The 25,055-nt window shown below is 37.9% G+C and overlaps 1 protein-coding gene across 8 annotated transcripts in view; it reads right to left on the bottom strand.

Moving 5' to 3' along the window:
• LOC106668738 (protein spire) overlaps positions 1 to 25,055 on the bottom strand; it is a 207,719-nt gene that overhangs the window by 145,605 nt on the left and 37,059 nt on the right. For 6 of the 8 annotated variants that reach the window (XM_024224840.1, XM_024224855.1, XM_014397755.2 and 3 more), the window contains one exon: positions 14,033 to 14,064. In XM_024224840.1, coding sequence (XP_024080608.1) covers positions 14,033 to 14,064 — 32 coding nt within the window. Of the gene's footprint in view, positions 1 to 14,032; positions 14,065 to 16,642; positions 16,704 to 17,272; positions 17,418 to 25,055 lie in introns of those variants that run through there. The other 2 variants (XM_024224862.1, XM_024224869.1) reach the window with 2 other exon arrangements.

Genomic DNA, 25,055 nt, shown 5'->3' with positions numbered 1-25,055 from the left:
CTTTACAGGAGTCAATCGAAGTTTGAATGGAAAAGTGGATGAGTTTGCTTCATATTAAGGAATTCACGAGGTTATAAAAACGCGATTTTTTCAGCAAGACGAAGCCTGACCAAACGATTCCGCATATAGAAACAAACTTCCTGAAATTGAAAAAAGATGTCTCACCATAAATGATGCCTAATCCTTTTTTTAAAAAAGAAAGTTCCTACTCACAATAAGTTGTTTTTCAACGATCCGGATTTCGATCCCCTTAGCTCATCATCAGGTTGAAGGTCTTTTGCAATTCGTGTTGAGAGACGAGGTTATAGAAATCCTCCAACCTGATGATGAGCTAAGGGGCTCGAAATCCGGATCATTGGAAAACAATTGGAAACAACTAGGAACAAAGTAGGAACCATCTTTTTTTTAAGCACTTACTCCATCATTCACCATTTCTATAAATGAAGCCTTAGTCATGTTTAACTCAGGAGGTTACACAGACAAAGAAATCCTCATAAAATCTGATAGCCAAGCAGTTATTAAAACATTAGCCTGTAAAAAAGTAATGTCAAAATAAGTCAGTGAATGCAACCAAAATCTCCATACCTGGGGAAACACAACCAGAGCACAGATATTTTGGGTAGGAGAATCTGCAAGACCATACATAAACTCTGAACTGGATTAAAAAAAAACAAATATAGAATCATCGATCGTAGAATGGACCGAAATAAAACGAAAGGAGAAGTGGATAAACTCTAGCGGCGCTAGACACAATAAACCCATCATCCCTCACTAAGACTGGCAAACTCTCTGAAATTGGAGAGGACTAGTCTGAAAGGAGTGATAGGACTTTAAAGTGCCACTGGCATCAGAGAAAACATTTACACAACATAACGATGATCCCATCTGCAGATTATGCAATGAGGAGGAGGAAACAGCCACCCATATCATCTTGGAAAGCAACCGCTCAATGGAGATTCAACCTGATATACAGAAAAAATCAAGAAAATGAAATTATAGCAGCGACAGTCAATGACCTGATACTTGTGAGAAGAGGGATTGACTCAATTGCAAAGAACTAGGCAAATAGGAAGGTACAATAAACCAGAAGGCTGCAGTGCCTGGGGAGTACAAACCCTGTTTCCTAGTAGTCATTACCAGTACCAAGACTATTTTACCCCATGCCTGATATCAAGTGCTGATTGGGGGAAATCCGCTGAATAGGCAGGCGGTGAGGTAACTAGGAAGGACATCGTGCAAAGTTCCCGAGAAATGAATATCCGAGTGGATTCTATTGTAGCTTATGCACATATTGCTGCTTCAGATCACCTATTCCGAGCAATCGCCCACTTCATTAAGAGAACACTAGGGGAAATTATTCAGAAATCGTGAGATGCGGTCTGGTGTGATGTAGGTTTCAGAAAAAAATTTTCTTTAGCGTGACAACGTTTCGATCTTTATTGAGATCATCTTCAGGGCTCAAAGTGTTTGTCTTCTATGTAATTGTGCCATTCTTGTGTGTCGTGTTGAGAGTGCTGAAGATGATCTTAATAAAGATCGAAACATTGGCACGATAAAGAAAATGTTTTTCTGAAACCTACATCACACCAGACCGCATCTCACGATTTCTGAATGATTATCGATTAACGGTCACTAATCACCACACACTAGAGTAAATTTTCTTTCAAAATCCTAGAAGTCCGCCGGTGGATTCACCAGATAGGCGTCTAGAAGCAATCAAGAATTACGTACGATGAGTTGGTCAGTATGAGATTGGACGAACTGAAGATATGCGCTGTTTTGTAGGACTTATACATACCATAGGTTACAGCTTATAAGATTGATTTGACTTTTGATTGATTTGACACTAAATTCACTAGGGTATGAAAAAAATTTAAAATAATATTGAATCGTTTAACCCTTAGGTAAACGCGTGAGGTAGAGCGGTGTTCTGTCACAAATCTAATTAATTACTACTTTTGAACCTTCGAAACAAGCCAAGAACAAATTCTGCACCAACATGTTCAACGTAATTTATTTTATTTTCTTGTTTCAATGTGTTCCCTCCACGGACATCTTTAGTACTACGATTTATTCGTTATGAAGGGAGACCAGAAAGTCGACATTCTCTGCTCTCAAGAATTAAAAGCATTGCTGAGGGCTGCGTTCCTAGATGCATAGGCTATTGGTAGGCTAAAGCGACAAACTTAAACGCTTTCTACCCATAACTTTTCTTGTCATGAAATCCTACCTAACAGACCGCTGGTTAAGAGTGAGGGGCGGTAACCACTAAACTAACCTTATGCAACGCTTTAATGAAACAATATTGTACATATGGAGTGGAACTGTGGGCTTCTGCTAAGCCATTCAACACCCAGCGCATTCAATCCTTCCAATCAAAAGTCTTCCGACAAATTGTAAAAGCTCCTTACTAGCCTCATAATCCACAACGACCTCAACATCACTTTTACAAACGAATTGATCAGTTCCCGATTCCAAATCACACCAATCTCGCTCCATCCTAACCATACTGCTCGAGCCCTTTTCTATACACACTCCCATCCCGAAAACGGATCGACAATCTGCATTGGCTGGTTTCTCATAGCATGTGACCTCCGTGTGCAGCGCTGGCAAAAGTATTAGTGCTGTTACCGTGTGAAAAACGTTTTCATTTGTAATATGTACTAATATGTATAAGTTAAAATAAAATAATTTGAAAAAAATTGTACACTGTCTATTTTTCCATTTCACAGATTAAATAAAAAAAAGAATAAAACCGGAGAAAAGCACTCCTAAACGAGACGTGATTATATTGGGAAATAAACAGAACAAAACAATGTCATAAAAACAGTGGAAGCAGATTTCCAAGCACGCCCACTGATAGGAAGGAGGTTCACCGTGAAGAATAGGAAGGAAGAGGAGAGTAGTAGAGATTCGCCACGGATTTCAAGTTTTTACACCCATTTATACAATTCTATGTTTAATGGAGACCAGCCCATGAATGGGCTCATGTACGGGCGTGCTGTACGAGTTTCGTTAACTCTTTCCCACTCCCAACCACTCCGAAGTACAAAACGTTCACGAATTTGAGCGAGATGGAAATAAATTTGCCCGAGTTCTCTGTTTAACTGTGTAACGTTAACAAACAGGAATTTAACGTCGATTGAAGATCGAAATAGTTTCCAAAGACATTTCATTTGAGTGACAATGATGATTTTTTCGTTTTGTTCAATGATGATTTTTTCATGGCATAGAAGAAAGAATGAATCACAAGGACTCTACAATACAGAAAAGTGGTTCGGGAACACTAGGAAATAACGACGGGATGTCACATTAGGCGAACAGTACAGTATTCAAAAAAGATTTTCAACGACTGTGGACCCATTCTCCCACAAACAGATTCACACCGTCTCACAAAAGTCGACCGTCGCGGAGAAATTAACGTTACATTTGACGTTGCAGACAAAAAATGATTTTTGGGATTTAAGAAAAGAATCACGACGTCGGTTTGTCACTGCAGAACTGTCTACTTCTAAATAAATCCTATTTTCTACGTAACATTTCTATGATTACAAAACATTTACACAAAAATCAAATCATTCAACGTTCTTGTTTTTTTAATGTATATATTAGCGTATACAGTAGTGTCAGCACAAGAATGCAAAAGCACAACGATTTTATTTTTAATTATATTTTCAACGATTATATTATAATTTTAATTTATACGAATGTTCCTGCAAGCCGTATGTGTATCTCAATTATATAAACTGCTCAAAAATGAATAGGGAATAGGTGTTGTAATTTATTCTTATTCTATTAATTTTAATTAAATGAACCGATATTTTCTTGTTAATTGGATAAAAGCAAAATAGAAAATACAAACCAAAAACAAACAAATGGTAATAACAAATAATAAAAATAGTAAACATGAAAATTACTCATTTTGTAAAAAAACACCTTTTCTCGTCTTTTTTTACATTTTAATCCAGTTATTTTCTCTTTAACGAAGACAAAGATTTAAAGACTTTAAGACTTTAAAAGACATCATTCAAACCGGAAGTTCGCAGTAATATTGTGATAATGAGTCATGAGGTCACGGCAAGTGGATATCAGGCAGTTGGCGTATCACGAAGCGTGGTCTCCCAGGCTTTAGGCAGGTTCCGAGAGATTGGAAGTATTAATAGAAGGATCTCAGCTCATTACGACGCTAAGGGAAGACAGAAATATTGTCATTGTTGCTAGACAGAACCCTTTCCCCAGTGCTCGCCAGATCCTAAATGAAGTACGCGATGTTTTGACAAGGCATTTATCAACACAAACGATTCGTAATCGTTTGTGGGAAGTTGGTCATCACATCGTATGCCCCTTTCAGACGACCTGGAACAACAGCCGGCCACTAGCTACTCATGACACACCTAGAGAACACCTAATGCTGTTATGCTTCTGTCTGTGATGGCAGGCGCCGAAGAGTCTACCGAAAACAGGGGTGCATTCAATGCGTTCGTGCTTCCTTCGGTGCAGTTTGGTGGTGGCGGTTTAATGGTCTGGGCTGGGATTTACGCTGGAGTGATTATCGATTTCTGGATGGCAATGCGGGACCTCATAGACGCAGAGTTGCTCATCAAGGTTTAGAAAACCTGGGAACTGCCCATCTAACACTTCATGACACATTGAGCACATGTGGGATGCGTTGCAGAGAAGGCTTTTCGATCATTATCCGCAGCCAGATGTCCTGCAACAACTTAGTGCAGCGTTGCAACATCATGAAGTGAAATTCCTTATGAAATTAGTGACAACCTTGTTAACAGTATGCCTAACAGGTGCACAGAGGTTTTAGCTAACAGAGGATATAATACACGGCATTAATTGTTTAAAAAATTATAGTGTCCAATAAACAAAATTATGAAATTAAAACCTTTTATTTTGTTATTTTTAAAAATCCCATAATTAAATTTTCCTTCAGTAAAAACAATAATTATTAATAAATGTTAATGCAATTTGTAATAAATAAAATAAAAATACTAGGGAAAGTCAAATCTCCAAAATTTGCAACATTTCTATTCTTTTTTGAACAATTTACATATATTATAATGAGGAAAGAGAAGACCAATAATTATTGCAACTGTTGACCTCCCCCCATACTTTAAGGGAACTAGTTCATGACCAAATCCGTTTCCTGGCGCTCAAGGTATTAAAAAATAATTTGCCTGAAAATTCTTAGCCGTCAAATATACTGCGCCTATTTATCTATTTATTGATTAATTTATCCATAGATGTATCTATACTTTTATTTAACTAACAATTAGTCCGGGCTGGTTCCTCCCTCAATTTTACAAATAATCTGGTTGGTCAAAATCATCCAAAAAATTAACATAATAAAATGTAAAGAGTACACCCATTAGCTCACGAAAGAATAATTACAAGAAAAATAAATCCCTACCTTCCTCGAGCCTCACCTTTATAAGGCAAGACCCCGAGAAAAACCACAAGCTTCCCCAAAGTACTGTTTCACACCGCAACTTTTTAGTTTAGCATGATCCGCCTGTAAGGATCTCCGTACGGAAGGCGAGGTAGTTAATGGGAAAAATGTATTCTATTTATAAAATGAAACTTTACGGATCACTGTCCATAGGTGGTCTTCAGAGGGTTATCCTGACTCGACTAAGGATAGGCCATATGAGACCTGCTTTTGGGCTAAAGCCGAAGAATGTGGGCGGCATTTAGAGAAATGTTGCTCGATGAAGTGTGCAAACAATCGTCCTTGAGCACGAGAGCAAGTATCCAGGTACCCTTTTTCGATTTTTAGTTCAAGCGCATGCGGATTGCAACACACATTCAATACTCATTCACACAAATAAATACATTCACCTTTATACATTTCATTCATTCTATTTGGTGGATGGAGTACTGAATATTCCTCCGTCGACCTGCATACAATAAGAAACTAATCTAGATTGGGGTCGATGGGGTACTTTTATAAATATTCCGCCATCGACTCAATTCACGTACACAGCTCGAGGGGCGATGGGGATGTTATTCCACCATCAGCCCCTCACCATTCACTCTGATAAATACATACTCATACAAAACACAGAACACATATTTTGAAGGCTATATACAATAAAAAATTCCCAATTACCCTAAAAAAACGGGACCGTGAAACTCGCTACCGTGTTCGAGAACTCTTCTTAGATCCGGCGGCATGCCTACACGCTCTCTGTATGGAGCCAAGGCATGACACGCCTCTATAATGAGGGACACATCGATCAACCTTTCTCTGCATAAGGAGCACCTGCGCGGACTTTGGCCCAAAAGCAGGTGCCCGTTTGTCAACCGCGTATGGCCAATTCTTAGTCGGCTAAGGACGATCTCTCGTCTCCTGCTCAGGTTCTCTGAGGGCCATCATGGTGTTTTGTATATTATAATGACAGTTTTGTGTCTCTAGTGTGTGTTGAGAATGAATGTATTATTTATTGTGAATCGTAGTGTGAATGTGTTGATGGTGGAATATTGACCCCCACCGACCCACACCTTGTTAGGTTAGTTATAATATGTGTAAAGGGGTGATGGACGAATATCGAGTACTCCACCACTCTAATTGGACGAATGGTAAATAGGAGAAAATATAATTACGATTAAATGAGAGTTTGAATTAGATCACTGGTGGGTGATTCTCGGCCTACCGGCAATTTATTGTAAATTACAAAAACTGGAATTGCGTGTGCAGATTTGAACTTATATAATTCCAAAATTGAAATCCTAAAGGTTAAATGTAATTTTCTTGCGTTTTAATGTAATTACCTCATAAACTAATAAACTAAAAATAAAGGGCTGAGATTACAAATCTGTACTGTGTTTTATTGATTTCTATTTTTTGTATTTACCAATTTGCCGCAATATTGAATAAATCAGACCAGAAAATGTATTCAAGCAATTGAGGGAATATTAGGAAACTTCATTGTGAAAACTGGTGAGAGTATGTGGCAATTAAATGACATTATTCACACATTATCGGTCTACATTGTAATATTTCCTAATGGGAAATTGATTTTTTCATTAAACTTTTATAACCTTTAAAATATCTTATGGACGATTAAAAAAATCTGTCTATTTATCGATTGTACTATAACTTAAATTATCTGTTGAGAAGTTTATACGACAAATGATATGCTAGGCCTGTTATGAAGGATTTTCTGCTTTCAATTTTAATTATTTAAGAAATTTAACCTTTTTACTTACTTCTAAACCTTCGTGTCAGACCTTCATCTACAAACTAATGAATAATTCATTAAAGAAATTATCCGAAATAATCGAAAGTTAGGAATTTAGGTGTAAATAATTAGAAGGTCGACTTTTTCATAATAGTACTATTTCATAATAATTAAATAATATAAAAACATGACCCAAATGAAATGGCAGAATCAGTGGGCCATAGAACGGCAGAGAAGCTCTTGCAAATCAAGAGCACTGTCGTTGGGCGGCCGTCGGTGGATTTGACTCGTAGAAGACAGGAATCCTCACTCGATTAAGGATAAGCCATGTGGCTTAAACTTTTAAGTTCTTGCCTTCTACTGTACATCAACAACAAAGAGATAACGGATTTTCATTCAAGTCACTTAGGACTATAGCTTGACGTCAAGCTGATGTGGAATCCCCCACACAAGACCTAAGAGACAACTTCTTAACAGAAGACTTGGACAACTACGAAGACTTCTAGGACTGACGGTGACCACTGAACTAACCTTACACCGGACTTTACTGAGACCAATTTGGACATACGTAACATCAAGCTTATCCAATCCTTCCAATCAAAGACAAATCGCAAAGTTCGTTACTACGTTACTAATCTCTTGATCCACAACGATTTCAACATTCCTTCTGCCAACAAACCTGATCTGGTCCCGATTCCGAAAGTTTCACACCAACCTTTCTATCCATCCTAATTCTACTGCAGTCTTTAGCCATCCCCATCCCGAGAACCCGCCACGTCGCCATAAGTCATGACGACCTCGAGACGTCCTTGCCCTTTAATCCTCAGAGTGCCAGGCTATCTTCTCACGGCATGTGACCTCCGTGTGCAGCGCTGGCATTAGTGTTAGTGTTAAAAGCGTACGATCATATTTGTAATATGTACAAAGCATAGGCTACAAATAAAGAAAAAATAGAGTATATTGATCCGTTCTTTGTTCTAACACATTGTAAAAACAGAACCCATTTTTTAAACCTTTGTACCACGAATTAGGTTAAATTCAACTAACTGTTTAACTTTAGAACGATAGCCTATTTATTTATAAAAAACGCAATTATATTCACGTGAAGTTACCAAAGTTATGTCGGCCACCGTAGTATACCAGGAGATGAGTGGTAAATGAAGTCATTTGTACAACTCAGCCAGCACTTATTCTTCAGTGTATTAATTGCTACAGTGTCCGTCTCAAAAAGGATTTCTCGGTCCTACTTCGGACATTCCCCGTCGGTTATTACGCATTAACGGTATAACAGCCCGCCCTAATTATCCTCATATATTATGTATAGGATTTAAAACGAGCATCGCTAAGGGGCCACTCATCATCAAGTGTATACGAACTCGTCCTTCGGCGATGATGGCTAAAGCTAGTCATCACACACTTTCAAAACCTTTTTTACTTTCGAAAGCCTTTATTTAGTCTCGTTCAGAACATCAATACCACACCTGGACCATTTATCGTGATCATTTGGTGTCGAAGGTTTTTTCGTTGATTATTAGAGTATCTTTTTCAATTAATTCTTCAGTTAAGTTTATCAGCGTTTACCTGCACAGAAGTAAACAGAAAGATACACATGACTGAATTCTTTACAAATAAACCTCGGCCCTTCCTGATTGAATCAATCGACACCGAAGGAAGTTGTATAAACCAAGTTGCAAAAAATGTCGTGTTTGTTCCAGCAAAAATTTATTAATCTGATCAAGGGATGATAAATTCTCGATTTCCCTCTACATTTTCATATTTTCTTTCTTGGTTTTGAATTTTAAAACGCTTCTTTCTAGCCCATCCTCTCCTTTCAGAAAGGGTAAGATTTGAAAAATTACAATGAAATAATTTCAAGCTATTGCTATCTTCTCTTATTGCATTTAACAACTTTTGATTGCGTTTCAATAGCGAAGATTTTGTCATAATTTCATAACATGAATAATTTTTTCTATTGTTAGCCAATCTGATCGCCTGTAAACAAACGTTTTACCTCATTGGGAGAGCGATAATACTTGACTTTAATTATACAGTAAATAAAATGTAGAATTTGTGTGACAATTTAATGAGCAATTTGTGGAATTTGTATTTTATTTAAGTGCTATTAGCTAATGATATTGCATCCAACCAACATACTATATTGTATATAGTAATAACAGTTGTGCAAACGAAGCCTGTGTCGAGAGTGAATGTATTTATTGGCGTGAATGTGTGATGTGAGAAAGTCGACGCGTAAGAAATGTGTAAGGGGTGATGGAGGAATATGGAGTACGCCATCACCCTAATTGAATGAATAGTAAGTAATAGAAGCTAATGTATTTAAGAACGAACGTATGAATGAGTTTGGAACTGCATGCGTTGGATGCTGATTTGACCTGGCTGTTGACAGCACCCAACCTCGGTGGCTGGACGGATAAGAGGTCTGCCCTCGGTCTGCCAACATCCGGGGTGGGTGATTCTCGAGTCCGTCGGCAATTTACTGTAAATAGCAAAAGCTGGCATTTCCGGTGGACTACGAGCCAGGAGGCTCAACTCGGCACTGTATGTGTGTCAGTACATGTGCGGATTTGAACCTAAACAAATCCAAATCCAAATCCAAAAATCCAACCAACTGTTCAAACAAACTTTATTTATTAGCTGTATTTTAATCAAAACATAATTATTTGAAATTTTTAAAGGAAAACAAAGTCAACTGATTAGTAAAACTTTTTCAAATAATATAGATCAGGCCAGGGCGTTCCGTGGACCGACGTTACAGGCATCGCGGGGATGCACGAGCTGATCTCTCACGAAGACTGTAGTATTAATAAGAAGATCCATTGAAAGGTGAAAAGCATAATCTAGAAAATGAGTAGTTGATGTTTGGTAAAATCGTTATTTCAGGGGCCACTTCATCGGGACTTTTACCGGATGGTGATAAGCCTCCTGGACGGCGTCCACGAATAGTGGATACATATTACATCAACCAAGTTACGGGGAAAATATGTGTACACTCGGACATAAATACAGTACAAGAAGGACGATTTACCTATCCTGACTCTCAACCTAGGTAAAATTTCCAGGAAATCGGAAGGTCATAAATGAGTATTGATAAGATGGTACAAATGGCTATATTATCCATTTTACCTTAACATACCATGACATACACAGCGTCATTGGCACAAAATCGGACAATAGAAACGAGAGGAAGGAGATAAGGCAGAATAAAAAATAAAGAATGAAAAGTTTTTCATATAAAACCGACCCCCTTCCATTAACGGGAACCAAAATAATATACTGTACAGCATAGTATTTTTTTTAATATAACCAGAAATCTGCACATGCTTTTACGTATATTCACACACATGTGAAGAGTTGAGTTTATCACTTCTCGAGGTTCATCGGCTTTTGTAATTTACAATAAATTGTCGTAGACCCCGAAAATCAACCACCGAGTGTCTTACCAGTCCAACCACAGAGTGGTATCAACATCTAGGTCAATTCAGCACCTAACATACCCAGTTCTTAGATTCAAACATTCTAATATTCTAACACCTAACATTCTCACTCATTCTTAATACGTTTTTTCATACACACCATTCATACAATTGGTGGTGAAATGTTCTACATTCCTGCATCATCCTTTACACCTATTATGTATCTACTCTAATTGAAGGGTACTCAATATTCTGCCATCCGCCGTCTTACACTGCACAACCATGCCAATAAATGCATTCACTCTCAATATCACCCAATAGTATCAATACTATTATATATACAATAAAACAGCCCTCTTTCCTCCACAAATCGGAAAACCCAGATACAGCCGTCGTCAAGTATACATAAAGTGGCTTTCCTAAACGCTCTCTATAAAGAGCCAAGGATTGCACCATTCAATTAGGCGGGATAGTATATGTCCTTAGTATATGTCACATCATTCTTCCCTACTAAATTTAAGTGATCCAAATCCAAAAACCAAATATCTTTTTATAGATATGACTGAGTCTACTTGACCCAGCTATCAGTTTATTATTAATCTTATGAATTAAAAAAACAATAACATCACCCAGACCCACCATTAATCACGACTCTACATGACTCAAAAATGTCCTACCCAGCCGATCATGTAGTACAGTTTGCATGCACAATTATTCAACGCCTTAAAAACGAGAAGCTTGCAACTTTATTTTTCTAAAGACAGAAAACAAAATACCTTGGGATTTAACTTTCTATATTTTTTTCATCTTGTTGACCAGTAACATATTCCTTCTAAAAAGTTCATACTTCTTCAATGAGACAAGTTGGCTTACGAGACCTAGAGTGGGACTACTATAACTTAATTAATATCGTCTGGAAAACAAAGTAATGAAACTACATAAAGCTACTTCCTTTTTCTCTCAGTTCATCCACGTTTAACACAAGCCCAAGAAAGAACATTTACCCTAGAAACAAGAAAAACAGTAACAACCATAAAGATTCATATGAAGATTTTCAAAAAAGAAATGTTTAGTCAAATTATCTCAGAACCTACTCACTTTTATATGGAAATTCTATTTTCATAGATATCCCTCTCTAATTCCGAAAATAAACGAACAACTTTCACTTAAAATTATTATAGAATAAAAATAATCGTTAACCAAGGAAAAATTCACATGAATACTCGTACGTCATGTTTGATTTGTTATTGTAGTAATTGTTTCAAAAAATAATATCAAAAAAGAATCAAGACCATGAAAACGCTACAACCATGTACAACATTGAAGCAAACGCTATCGTTTTTAGGGATCTGTTCTTTCTTTTCCCACGTTTTGCACCTAACTTTACTACCACAGACCAGCTAGCTACTGCATGCTTTAATAAAGAAACTAATGTCCATTCGACTCATGCCCGTGAATGATAACAAACAATAAAAAGATAGTGTTTTTGTTTATTACCATAGACTGAGGTACAACAGCAGGGCATCTTTTGCTCCTATCAATAAACGATAGTTTCTTTGTTTGTTTTTTTCAAAATGTTTTCACCAAATATGAACAACAATTTTCTTTGGGATTTTCTTACATTCCCAAAAATAAGATTCTTATCCGTACAAAAGAATTCATGTTATGTATCGAGCAATGAACAAGGACATCAAGTTCCAAGGTAGTAAATTGTCAAACCTGTTCTAAAACTAAATTAAAATTCATCCTTTTTCCCGACTTCGTAGGGCCTCATTTAACATCAAATAATTTATGGACATGGGTGGATTATAATATCAATGCTCTTGATGGTCTTCTATGTAAAAATATATAAATAAAACGCATTACGGTAAGTTATCAAACGAGTGATAGTGATTTCAATAAAAGTTTTTTATTATTATTTTAGTTGTACCTTATACAAGTACATATTATAAACGTGATCACAAAACTTTTTTACACTGTCACATCATTTCACATCATTAATGCCAGTGCGGCATCCGGAAGACAATACCATCAGGAACCATCCAATGCTGGTACTCAGTGTGAGGGACTGAGGGGCAAGTAGATCTGAGCCCATCGTAAATTAAGGTGACGTGGTGGCTTCTCGGAATGGAGATGTATAGAGGGTACTCGAGGCTTCGAGCAGTAGGGTTAGGATGGATTAGGAGGAAAATCCGTTTGGAACGGATCAGTTCGTTGACAAAACGGTCGTTATATAAGTGGTGTTTGCTTAGGACTTTTGACTGGAAGGATTGGACGTTGAGTGGCTAGGCAGATCTCACAGTTCCACTCCCTATGTCCACGTGGATACTGGTTTGACTTCTAACCTCTGCCTAAGAAGGCACTTGCACCGGATAGGAGAAGACTGAAGAAACACTGTGCACATACTGCCAGGAAGAGGAGGAGACCTCAGAACAAATTTTTTGTGATGGTCTTTGTAGGAGCAGATTCTTGCAACTAGGAGTGGAAAAGACGTAAGCAAGATCCTAATCTACGGATCCGCTGACAAGGCTATGGAGGTTGATTAACAACCTGAAACGGGCCAGAGAGTTATAAAAACAAAGGAGCACAATAGATCTACTCAGATCGAGGTGCAGAAGAACTTGCGGCCGGTTATTTTCTCCCTATCCTTATCACAAACTCAATACCCAAGGTATCATCAATTCTACTCAATGAAATAGTCTTTAATTCTGAATAACTTCAATCGGGGGATGCTTTCTACTCTGAGGATTGTTACAATTGTCGGCAGTAATGGGCAGCGTTCCCAGAGCATGTTTTTCTGTTAAGACAGCCTGTGTATTAACTGCTATTATGACTGGGTCAATGATGCCTTGGGAAACATTTAACACAAGCGTATTTAGCGTTTCGTTTCTCCATTGTTCACGCGGAGGTGGGTCAGAACAATACGAGGACAATTAATAAAGGCCTGGCATGTGCTGTGCGAGAGAAAAAATTATTGAAAATGCGATTTTTCTTTCCCGGGCTTTCACTAGTGGAAAGACATGAGTAAAAGGTCAAGAACAACGACAACTGCTTGGGTTAATTTAACTGTATGTACAACAAGCGGATTCCTCATTCCTCGCGGAAATAATTGGATTAGCTTCTAATAAACAAAACGGATATTCTTAAAATGTTTAATGTTTTATGTCTATCGGTATTATAAGAAATCAAAGTGAATCGAAAAAACTCAATGCGATTGGAAATGGTAAATGCATTATGCTAATGTATGCAGATTTGCAATCGAAACCCTGTTACTTTTTCCATGGCTGGCGGCAAATAACTGTCGGTGACCTGTTTCTTTTTTTGATTTCCACGAAACCGCCCATTACATTAAACGGGATTGGAAAGATAACGCCTTTATCTCTAGGGACAAACATAAAGCGTACTTACCGCTTGTTCGGACGGGCCGCTCCTGTCGTCACCTGCAACAGAAAAAAATACCATGTTAAGTTTGATCATAAAACCGGAGTCTGCGATCAAAACCGTCATAAAGCGTATATTTAAAACGCTAAATGGGTCGCTGTTATATTCCAAATCGCACGGAGTCAAAAAAGACTCGAGTGGCTATTCGTTCGGCCAGGTTTTCCCAGGGCCCCTTTTTTGGGCATTGAGTGGGCGAATGAAACGACTGGGTCCTTCTTCCAAATTGGACCGTTTTGCGGACAAGAGCCGCATTGAAAGAAGGAGCCGAGCAGACGAAACGATGGCATCAAAGATAAAAGGCGGCTAGCGACGAGCGTGAAACAAGAGATTTCTGCGGTTTAGCCGCAGATTAAGTACCGTAAACACGGCCTCGTCGCCGATTTACCACCGATTGCCCGATTTTCCTCCTCCCATCGAGGACACTATTAAATCCGAATTGGATAATTTGCGATGAATTAAGACCCGTAGGATGCTCGCTCACTCCCTGTCACACGTATTTTTATGATTTAATAACGTTTTTAGGTACAAAATTGCTAAAGGATGTTATTGAAAGTATAAAATCATCGATTGGATGACAATGATTACGCATCTAACTTAAAGCAATTTCATAGGAAGCAGAATTGTCTGTATAATTCCTATCGGTCTTAAAGTCGAGCAGCTTAGCAAAAATTATGAAAAAATTCACCAAAACGTTCTTTTGGAAGGCATCGAGGGTGAATATTACCGAGAATTCATTATAGTTCATGGCCTGCTGAAACGGTTGAAATTAGAAACCTTTCATCCATTGATTCATGGTTAAAAGAATGTAATTAATCCATTATATTTAGTGGTCTATTGACAAAATTACTTATTTCAATTAATTTGGGGACCGCGGTAGCCGAGTGGTTAGCATGAGAGACTCTCACGCCGCGGTCGTGGGTTCGATTCCCACCGTCGCCTCTGGCCCTTTTTTCCCGATAACCCCCAATTTGAACACATAAGAATTCGTACTATGGCTAATATGCAAGATCATAAGGCCAATATAAAAAAAAAAAAAAAAATCTTTTATGTAAGGTTTTGGTTGAAATGAAAAAGTTAGGGCCACGAGCGGGATTCGAACCCATGACCTTGGGCTAAATACGCCGCTGCTCTACCGCTTGAGCTATCATGAATTCGAACCACTATCCATGAAAATGGCAAAAAGGAGGGAAAATTCGAAAGGTTGTAGGTTGAGATGGGGAGTTGGTGTCCGAGTGGATGAAGAATGTAATTAGTATTATTTATCGACGGAAGCAAACAAGAGAATGGAAACTTGGGTTCTTCAATTGTTGTTGCCTACCACAGAAACGAAAAAATTCCATCAGGAAAGTACAGTCTACAAATATTTTTCTCAAATAAAGCCGAAGAACCTGCGATTTCTAGGGATTTGATCTGGATTAACGCTGGTCGGATGCATACAAGCGGGGATCCAAAGAAAATTATCATTCGTACAACGGTGGCAATCAAATCAGTAAGGAATCCGAAGAACCATGTCTAGTTAAGCGTAGATGTCAGGGTTCAAGCCAAACAACTGACAGATGCTGAAAAACAACTGGCTTTGCTTTGAAAGCACCTATCGGAATCCAAGGCAATTATGAAGCGGACCGACTGGCCAAAGAAGCTGCTGATGACATTCGACTAACAGTAGAATATAAATACCCGTCGTCCTTATTTAAAAAAATACCAATTCGAAAATATCCTTACAGAATGGGATCTTGCATGGAAGTCAACCGAAGTGGAGAGGACGAGAAATTTTTTTTAAAATGTAGAAGACAGGAACGGATTGACTCTCAATAAGGGCAAAGTTGGACATGGGCCCAGTATGAAATATCTGCAAAGGATTGGAGTGACATCACCGGCGTACGTTTGCGGCAATCAGGTTCAGGACGTGGATCATCCTCTGCCTGAGCTGGATCCTAAGAGCTGATACGACACTAGCCTTCACTCGAATAAACCTCCTCAGGCCAAACGGTATAACAGGGTTTGAACAATTCCTTCAAAATTGAACTTGCGGGAAATGAACAATATATAATATAATTAATTTTTAATTTAATTTTATATTCACTAGTTTCGTGGTCCGCTTGACCAATTAGTATCTTTCAATTAATTAAGGTTTTTAGTTGAGATAAAAAAGTCAGTGTCACGAGCGCGATTCGAACCCACGATCTTCGGCTAGATACGCCGCTGCTCTTCTACTTGAGCTATCGTGACCTCGATCCACTCGGACACTAACTTCCCATCTCAACCCCAACTTTTGAATTTTCCCTCCTTTTTGCCATTTTTCAAATGTCTTATAATCTATTTGATTCACGGCGACGAATGAAATGGCCAGTGTTAGAGCAGCGGCGAATCTAGCCGAAGATCGTGGGTTCGAATCCCGCTCGTGACACTGACTTTTTTATCTCAACTAAAAACCTTAAGTAATTGAAACATTTTAATTTTATAATTAAGATGAATAATATGATGTAAAATTTAATAATTTAAATGTATCTGTATTACATATAATACAATAACGATTCATGTAGAAAATAAATTAATAAATAAATGGAAAAAACGCACCTAACTTCAGTTGGCTACATTTTTTCCAAATTGAGTCCAGGACCAATTTTAAACTCGCGAACAATAGAAATATTTAATCGATAAATCAGTTCAAGTTCATTTTATCTCAAATACACTACATATAAGGGAAGGAATTCAACAATAAAGAGACTTGCTGGAGATAATTGGACAGAGTGATTTGCTAGCGTATGGCATAGTCGATCTTTGCAGCCGTCACGCTTTTATCAGCAGATGATACACTTTCACGTAATGACCAAGGACAATTTATAAGGACACGAGGAAATTCGACATTTTCGAATCGCTTTTTCTTTTACCTTATATGAACTTTTTTGTACATATACAAGAAAATACAATAATTATCTAAATAGAGTAAATTGTTACATTTTCTCGTCGAAAAATGATAAATGTCAGGAATTTTATAATTACAGAGTTAGATTTAACTAAAAAACTTATTTATTACTGAAGTAGATAATGATAAAATGATTATTATAAATAAGATCAATCTCATCACTCAATTCTACTGCCATATATGAAGTCTGTAGGACACGTTGACGCAACATTAAAAATCTCTCTTGAGAAAATTTATATTTATTTGCCTTTCGTGCTTATAAATATGCAGATTCGACTCACACGACACGACCCGAAAACTATAAATTTTCCTCTTGGACAAGGAAAGGCCGGCCGCTGTGCGTGGAACGGTCCCAGTCTGAAAATCACGAGTGCAATTTTGCCAAGAACAAAGAATATCTATCGATAACCCGAAATTCACGTTCAATCACGTCAACTGGATCGACCGATAAGGGCGTATAACACCAAGTTTAATAAATCCAGGGATTAAGCCTTAAGAGAGATAAATCCTTTGTATTCCTGATATCACCGTTGTTTAACCTTTCAGTCGGTGAAAGTCCGTAAAGCTGATTAAGTTGGAAATATTTGACTTTTAGGTCGCCATAAAACTTTTGCAGTCCTCGTTTAATAACAGTTTTATCTATTTATGAGAAAATCTTTCAATCAAGGATAGATTACAAAAGCCCCGATTTGGTGAAACATCGAGGTTTCGTTTTGTGAGGTTTTCGTCTGTCAAATTCTGAAGCTAAAACGAGATCAACAGGGTTTAAGATATATTTACTTTCTACGTAACAAAAGTAACTCTTCCCTTATATTAAAATATACCACACCGTTATATAATCTCAAATTCAATATGCCTTGGTATGCTGGGGGAGTGCATATGAAAATGCAAAAAAACAATCAGTAACAGACAAAAATTATTCATGCAATGTTTTTTCAATACAAATTGAAATACTCCCTCCCTGCCCTCTTCTTCAAATACCATATTTTACCTGTACCATCTTTACCTTTTCTGAACCTTGAGAGAAGTTGAAACTATATCGACAAATATTTTTTAAAAAAATATGGTAGGAGATGTCCTATAAATAACGTGTTGTTCCAACCAAAATTAACGTTTATAATATTTATGTTGAATTGTTTTTTGTATGTAGGCCCTAAGTGGTACCACTTAGTCCATAAAGAGATCAAATGTAATGTAAACAGTATCTACTATTTATTTACTTTTTTAGTTTTTCATGTTTGTTTAATCTATTCTAACAAATTGTAACTATTATTATTACTTTTTTTCCTACGCGCTTAGTAATGTTCCCCCTTCACTATTTTTCACCTCAACTTTTTTTTATCACCGTATTGCTGACAGCCCTCAAACAGGATCTACCTCAAGGGTGCCTAAAGCAACAACTTTAGTTACATAAATGTATATAGTTTTCTTTTGTACTAGGAAATTTGTACCAATTGTATCTCTTTTTTTCTGTATTATGTATTAGCCTAATAAAGTTGCTGGGAAAAAAATCTTTTCGGTGCAATGTCCTAACCAATCTAATATTATGGATGTATTTTCATATATGGGAAATTTTAAGTGCCTATTAAATTACTGTTAAATTATTCTACGTAATTAATCTATTGGTGCAGCCTACTGGACTACACTACACACCTAACCTATTTAAAACCTTGCATCACAAATCATTAGTCACTATATCGTAGGTAGTAGAACTCTATTTATTTTATTTTTTTAATCAATGTACTTATATACTAATTTAATATATTTGATTGCACATATTTATAACAATTTCTTTATTTAATCGGACTTTCATGGAAATTTACACTGTAAACGTTACAACGTTTTCCCAAAACATAGCTTTAGATTAAAGTAATTTTTATTTATTATTATTAATAAAAAGGCGATCAACCTCCACAGGTTATATTCCGCCTTAGTACTCATAATCTTTAAGATTTGGTGTCTGAGCATCTCCGGGAGCGGACAAGGAGGCGAGCCGGACAACACAACGCATCCCCAGGCACTAAAACTAAAAACTGACAGTGAGGTTGCATTATCTAAAATTCAAAACCAAACAAACCATGATCAACAAACGGAAAAAATACGCTTAGAAAATGCGATTAGCGACCTTCAATGGAAAATTAGCCTCCAGTGGATTAAAGCTCATGCCTGAATCTTGGGGAATGAAAGGGCAGACATCATGGCAAAAGAAGCAGCCCTTGATGAGGACCTCGGAGTCACTTATATAAAAGTACCAAAAAGCCATGTAGAAGTACTAGGACTCAGAGCAGGATGATCCGGGAGAAGGAATGGACAAACGACGAATGCAGCACCAGGAGGTACTTTATTTTCCTGGCTACAATGACTCTTACAAACCATGGTAAAAACAGATCTTATATAGCGCTCTTCAACATCGAGTACAATCCAAGGTGACCATGTGGTTTGGGACCACAGACCTGGATGCACCTTATTTGATAGAGAAAGGACCACCTTAATCTACAATCGAGAAATGGGAACGACCTTCAATGGAAAATTAGTCTCCAGTGGATGAAAGCTCATGCCGGAATCTTGGGGAATGAAAGGGCAGACATCATGGCAAAAGAAGCAGCCCTTGATGAGGAACTCGGAGTCACTTATATAAAAGTACCAAAAAGCCATGTAGAAGTACTAGGACTCAGAGCAGGGTGATCCGGGAGAAGGAAAGGACAAACGACGAATGCAGCACCAGGAGGTACTTCCAGACAGTCAAATCCCAAATGGATATCATCATTGACAATACCCATAAGACTACAACGGGTCTCACAAACCAAGGGAAAAACAGATCCTATATAGCGCGCTTCAACATCGAGTAAAATCCAAGGTGACCATGTGGTTTGGGACCACAGACCTGGACGCATCTTATTTGATAGAGAAAGGACCACCTTAATCTACAATCGAGAAATGCGATACGACCTTCAATGGAAAATTAGCCTCCAGTGGATTAAAGCTCATGGCGGAATCTTGGGGAATGAAAGTGCAGACATCATGGCAAAAGAAGCAGCCCTTGTTGAGGACCTCGGAGTCACTTATATAAAAGTACCAAAAAGCCATGTAGAAGTACTAGGACTCATAGCAGGATGATCCGGGAGAAGGAAAGGACAAACGACGAATACAGCACCAGGAGGTACTTTATTTTCCTGGCTATAAAGACTCTTACAAACCATGGTAAAAACAGATCTTATATAGCGCTCTTCAACATCGAGTACAATCCAAGGTGACCATGTGGTTTGGGACCACAGACCTGGATGCACCTTATTTGATAGAGAAAGGACCACCTTAATCTACAATCGAGAAATGGAACGACCTTCAATGGAAAATTAGCCTCCAGTGGATTAAAGCTCATGCCGGAATCTTGGGGAATGAAAAGGCAGACATCATGGCAAAAGAAGCAGCCCTTGATGAGCCCCTCGGAGTCACTTATCTAAAAGTAGCAAAAGGTCATGAGAAGTACTAGGATTTAGAGCAGGATGATCTGGGACAAGGAATGGACAGACGACGAATGCAGACCAGGAGGTACTTCCAGACAGTCGAATCCCAAATGGCACATCATTAACCATACCCATAAGACTACAACGGCTCTTACAAACCATGGGAAAAACAGATCCTATCTAGCGCGCTTCAACATCGTGTACAATCCAAGGTGTCCATGTGGTTTGGGACCTGGACGCACCTTATTGATAGAGAAAGGACCACCTTAATCTACAAACTTGCAATAAAGTGTGAACCATGGCCTCAGTGTGAGAGAAGTTTGATATCTGAACATAAAAAAGAATTTCTTGACTTTATAAATTCAATTGATATAACTAAATTATATCCAAATAAATATGTAGTAATTATCTTGAACATTTTAAATGTTAATATATAAATATATTTAAGATTGTTAAACATAATAACATAATACAATGTAAATGTAAAATAACCTTGATCAGCATGGGAGCAGGTTGAAAATAAAATCCCTGTCCGTACTTTGTATTTAATTGTAATTGCGCATATCTGAGGGATGTGCATGCCATTGCCTACGTCTACAACTTAATGCAGTGACCCGAGGTTCGTGAGGCTAAGCCCCGCCGCCCCCGCACCCCGAGAAGCTGGTGGCTAAGCCCCACCTCACACTAGAGTAATCTACATTTTGAGTAATAATTTAGTGGCTCGTAGGAAGGCAAACAGATTGTCTACATTCAAGGAATTGTCTTCTAGCCTGGTCATATTTAGCATAATCTATGATTACATGTTTTACTGTGACCAATACCGTACAGTTTCACAAAGAGGAGGTGATTCTCTGGCCATCAGAACTACCTATTTCTCAGGCGGCCAAGATTTCTATTGTGCAACATTTATTTTACTTCAAACCCTCAGTTTTGTGTTATTTATCTCGCCTATGCTTTCTGCATGAGTTTTAAACATTATTTTGTGTAAATGTTAGATTTAATAAAATAAGGATGTTATAGTGGTATGTCGCTACACCTTCATATTGTAATTATTACATATTAAGTTATTTATATATTAATCTGTGAATAAAATGATTCATAAAGAAAATAATGAAGTGCCAACAACATTTAGTCTTTGATTCAGTTTGCAACGTAGAAGTTTATTATTGGCAGAGATGACAAACGAGTTCGTTCAGATTGTTTCCCTAAATCCACTCACCTGTCCTAAACTTTTCTCATAAAACGAAAACATTATTGCATCTAAATGAACAGATTCCGGCCCCTTTTACTTTTGAAGGATTTAAAGGTTCAAAGGAGGAAAAAATATTTATTTAATACCGTTTATAATAGTAAATAGTTAGTTACAATACAAAGCAGATATAGAAGTCTGACCATTTTCACTCCCCCAGAATACTCGATATTCCTGGAGGTTGGGTTGAACCCCTCCATTCTCGCTAATAACTTAGTTTTACTCTTCAGATGTCAAACACTCACCTCAGAGTATTCGATATTCCTTAGGGCGGAGTTAAGTATTACGCGCTAATATATTACATTAATTACAATAAATTAACATAGACACAACAAGAACACACATAAACGCTGTATAAATTTAAAAATCCCTATAGCCCTTAGGTATCAGAACAGTGGTATATGCCCTAAGACTACGCACAGGCCTGATGATATACCAGAAAATTGTCTATTTGTCGTCTTCTACACTTGGAAAGGTGCTCGATCGTTATTCAATATTTGCATAATGGGCACCTAGGAGGTCGCTTTCCGGCCTGAATGTGTTATTCTTGTATGACCTATGCTCAGTCTTGTCAGTATGGCCTTCTCGACCCGTTTTCGCGGACTTGTCTTTCCTAACCAGCTATAGTTTGCTTTATTTTTACGAGCCTGCGTAGTTTTCATTCCCGTTTTAATGAATTTAAAATTAATAGTTTTAAATCCGCTGGGGGAAGCGTCGTGGGATCCTCCGGCGGCTTCTTTGAGAAAGAACCGTACTAAAATTAGAAAACAAAATTAAATTACAGGTTTATCACCACGCCGACTTCAAGAAGAATTCTAACAATGCGTTACAATGTTAAAGCTGAATACGATCTTAGCATAGTAAATAAGGACGTCACATTAAAGAAAAGCAAGAAAATAAATGTTGTCCATGAGCAGGATCGTTTTAAGCGGGAGACCCTCCGGAGCGTGAAAATCGTGCATTCAACTCTTCCGTTTAATACGCGAAGGTGCGTTGACTCGTCGGTCCTTTGTCGCCGTGGATATTGCGGCTCGAAGACGACGTCAGCAGCGTTCGACGCGACTAAATCACGCCTGGCGATTATTTAACAGACGCGTAATCGGGGAAAAGGAGTTCAAAGGATCCACCAGCCGGGGAGTGCGAAGGACGAGAATATCGCCGGCTCACGTGCACGCCACGCTTTCACCATCAGCCTTGACATTGACACTTGCATAACAGGCGAGTGACAAGCGTTTATGCTTACCCTCCACCGTGGTTCTTTCAGCTCCTCGCTTCTCCATATAGTTATCATTTAATTATTGATAATTATAACTCAGACAGAGAACCGACGGCAGCTTTAATTATTATATCCTTTGACAAAATTAGCCAATTCATAATCCATTGCGATCTGTTATTGAACTTCAATTGTTTGAAATCGTGAGTTTCGGTCAAGAATGGGGTAGTTTAGAAAAACACCTTTTTCATTTTTTTTCCCGCCGTTTCGACCTTTATTCGGGTCATCTTAGGGGCTCGATAAATTACCAAACATACGTCGATTAGAAAAACTACAATTTAAGATGTAAATATAAATTTTGAACCGAGTATTACATACTCACATAAAGTGTGGGGCTATTCTTGTGGTATCATCAGTGTGAAAGTGTTGTAGGAATCACAATATGATTCCACACAAAACCAATATGACACCACAAGAATAGCACCACATGCCCTGATGATGAACCGAATTAAGTCGAAACGTACGCAAAAAATGGAAAACTGTTTTTCTAAACTATCATTCTTGACCGCTCCTCACGACTTCGACAAATTATGAAACAACAGGTCATTAAGAAACACACATTTTAATCACACGTGAGCGAAAATAAGGAATCGTTAGATAAGTCGAGTTTTTTTTATGAATGTTGTTTATTCAGAAAATTATATAAAAAGGATACTATTTTAGCTCCACTATGATAATACACCACTTCTGCAATTGATTGATTCATTTTTTTAGCAATTTTAGAAGTATCGATCACTTACGAACACTCTGGATCAAGGTATAGTCTTAAAGAAAAAAAAAATTCATTTGTTACTGCCAAGTTTTTACCTATTTTAAGGTCATCAGGGCAAAACAATCTTAAATATGTCTACAGAATGACATATTTATGTTCTTTTCAGGTGATCTCAAATCTCCTTGAAGACCCATTCAATCCTAACATTGCCAAGGATTGTAACAGTATTTTTTCTCTGTTTTTTCTTTATAGACACATCGCATTAACAACTAAATTTTTTTTCTTCAAAACCTACCTTCATCCAGTGTTCGTAGTACAATTGATTAATACCAGGAGAAATGAAATGGCTTTTATTACTTTAAAGGCACATACCCATCAAAAGTCGTAGCTAGGTTTACTTTCAGAATTTAGTAACAATTTGTATCAATACAGTCTCTGTTTCAAAAAATAGGTGCCGAATCGACAGATGCTATTGCAGTACTGATTTCCGGACAAGGAAGAAAGAACGTTTCGCTGAAAGTCTACACCGAACAGAAGCCCTCGGCCGTGACGTCCTCATTAATTCCCCTTTTGAACCAGGGCTATTGAGTAATTTGGCAATTCCTTTATGGAAGACGGTTTGGTAGAATAACAACGATACGGGCTAATTGGCTTCACTCTGAGAATGCCCAATCACTCAATTATTCAATCGAATAGGGAAAGTGAGACAATTTAGAATAACGTGCTAACGAGACTAAATCGAATAATTGGCAAAACCAATGCTTTTGTATAAAATAAATTATGACAATATAAAAACGGTTGTAGTAACCATGTTTACAACATGACAAATTTCATTTTGATTACTGGCCGATGAAACTGGTCTCCTCGTAATCGAAACAGTGTGCCACACCAACCCTCCACATCTTTCAGACAAGTATACAGTTCAGACTGGCAAGCCATGTCGCTACAACCGCTAGTACTCACCAATGTATTGTAAGTGTAGAATAAGGGAAAATAAAGGACGAAGTAGGCCGCTCCGAATTACAATTTTATACAAATCAATGTTTCCCATTGGAGGTCGCCATGTGATAGACAATGAGGTTCTTTAACGTGCGCACCAATCACACGCATAGGCCTTATCACACGTTTAGTTTTTCAAGTTAGGAGCTACTCACTTCCGCTCACGGAACACCACATCCACAGACTAACCAACCAGACATGCCGACTTCTCCCGCTTGCCCCATCCGAAGGGGTGGGTCAACATTGTGCACTTAACCGTCTGCTGCGCGCAAAGGGATGCCCAAAAGGGCTGAAATGCACCAGCCAGTCTCCCAACGCGCTCCCTAGAGACAACTCTATTTCCCATAGTGTTAGAGCTCCGCTAGCG

This window comes from Cimex lectularius, unplaced genomic scaffold, assembly GCF_000648675.2.
Source record: "Cimex lectularius strain Harlan isolate CLEC.00 unplaced genomic scaffold, Clec_2.1 scaffold25, whole genome shotgun sequence".
In the NCBI taxonomy this organism is placed as follows: Eukaryota; Metazoa; Arthropoda; class Insecta; order Hemiptera; family Cimicidae; genus Cimex; species Cimex lectularius.
Note: the sequence above shows the minus strand (reverse complement) of the source record. Positions and strands in the feature narration are given on the sequence as shown.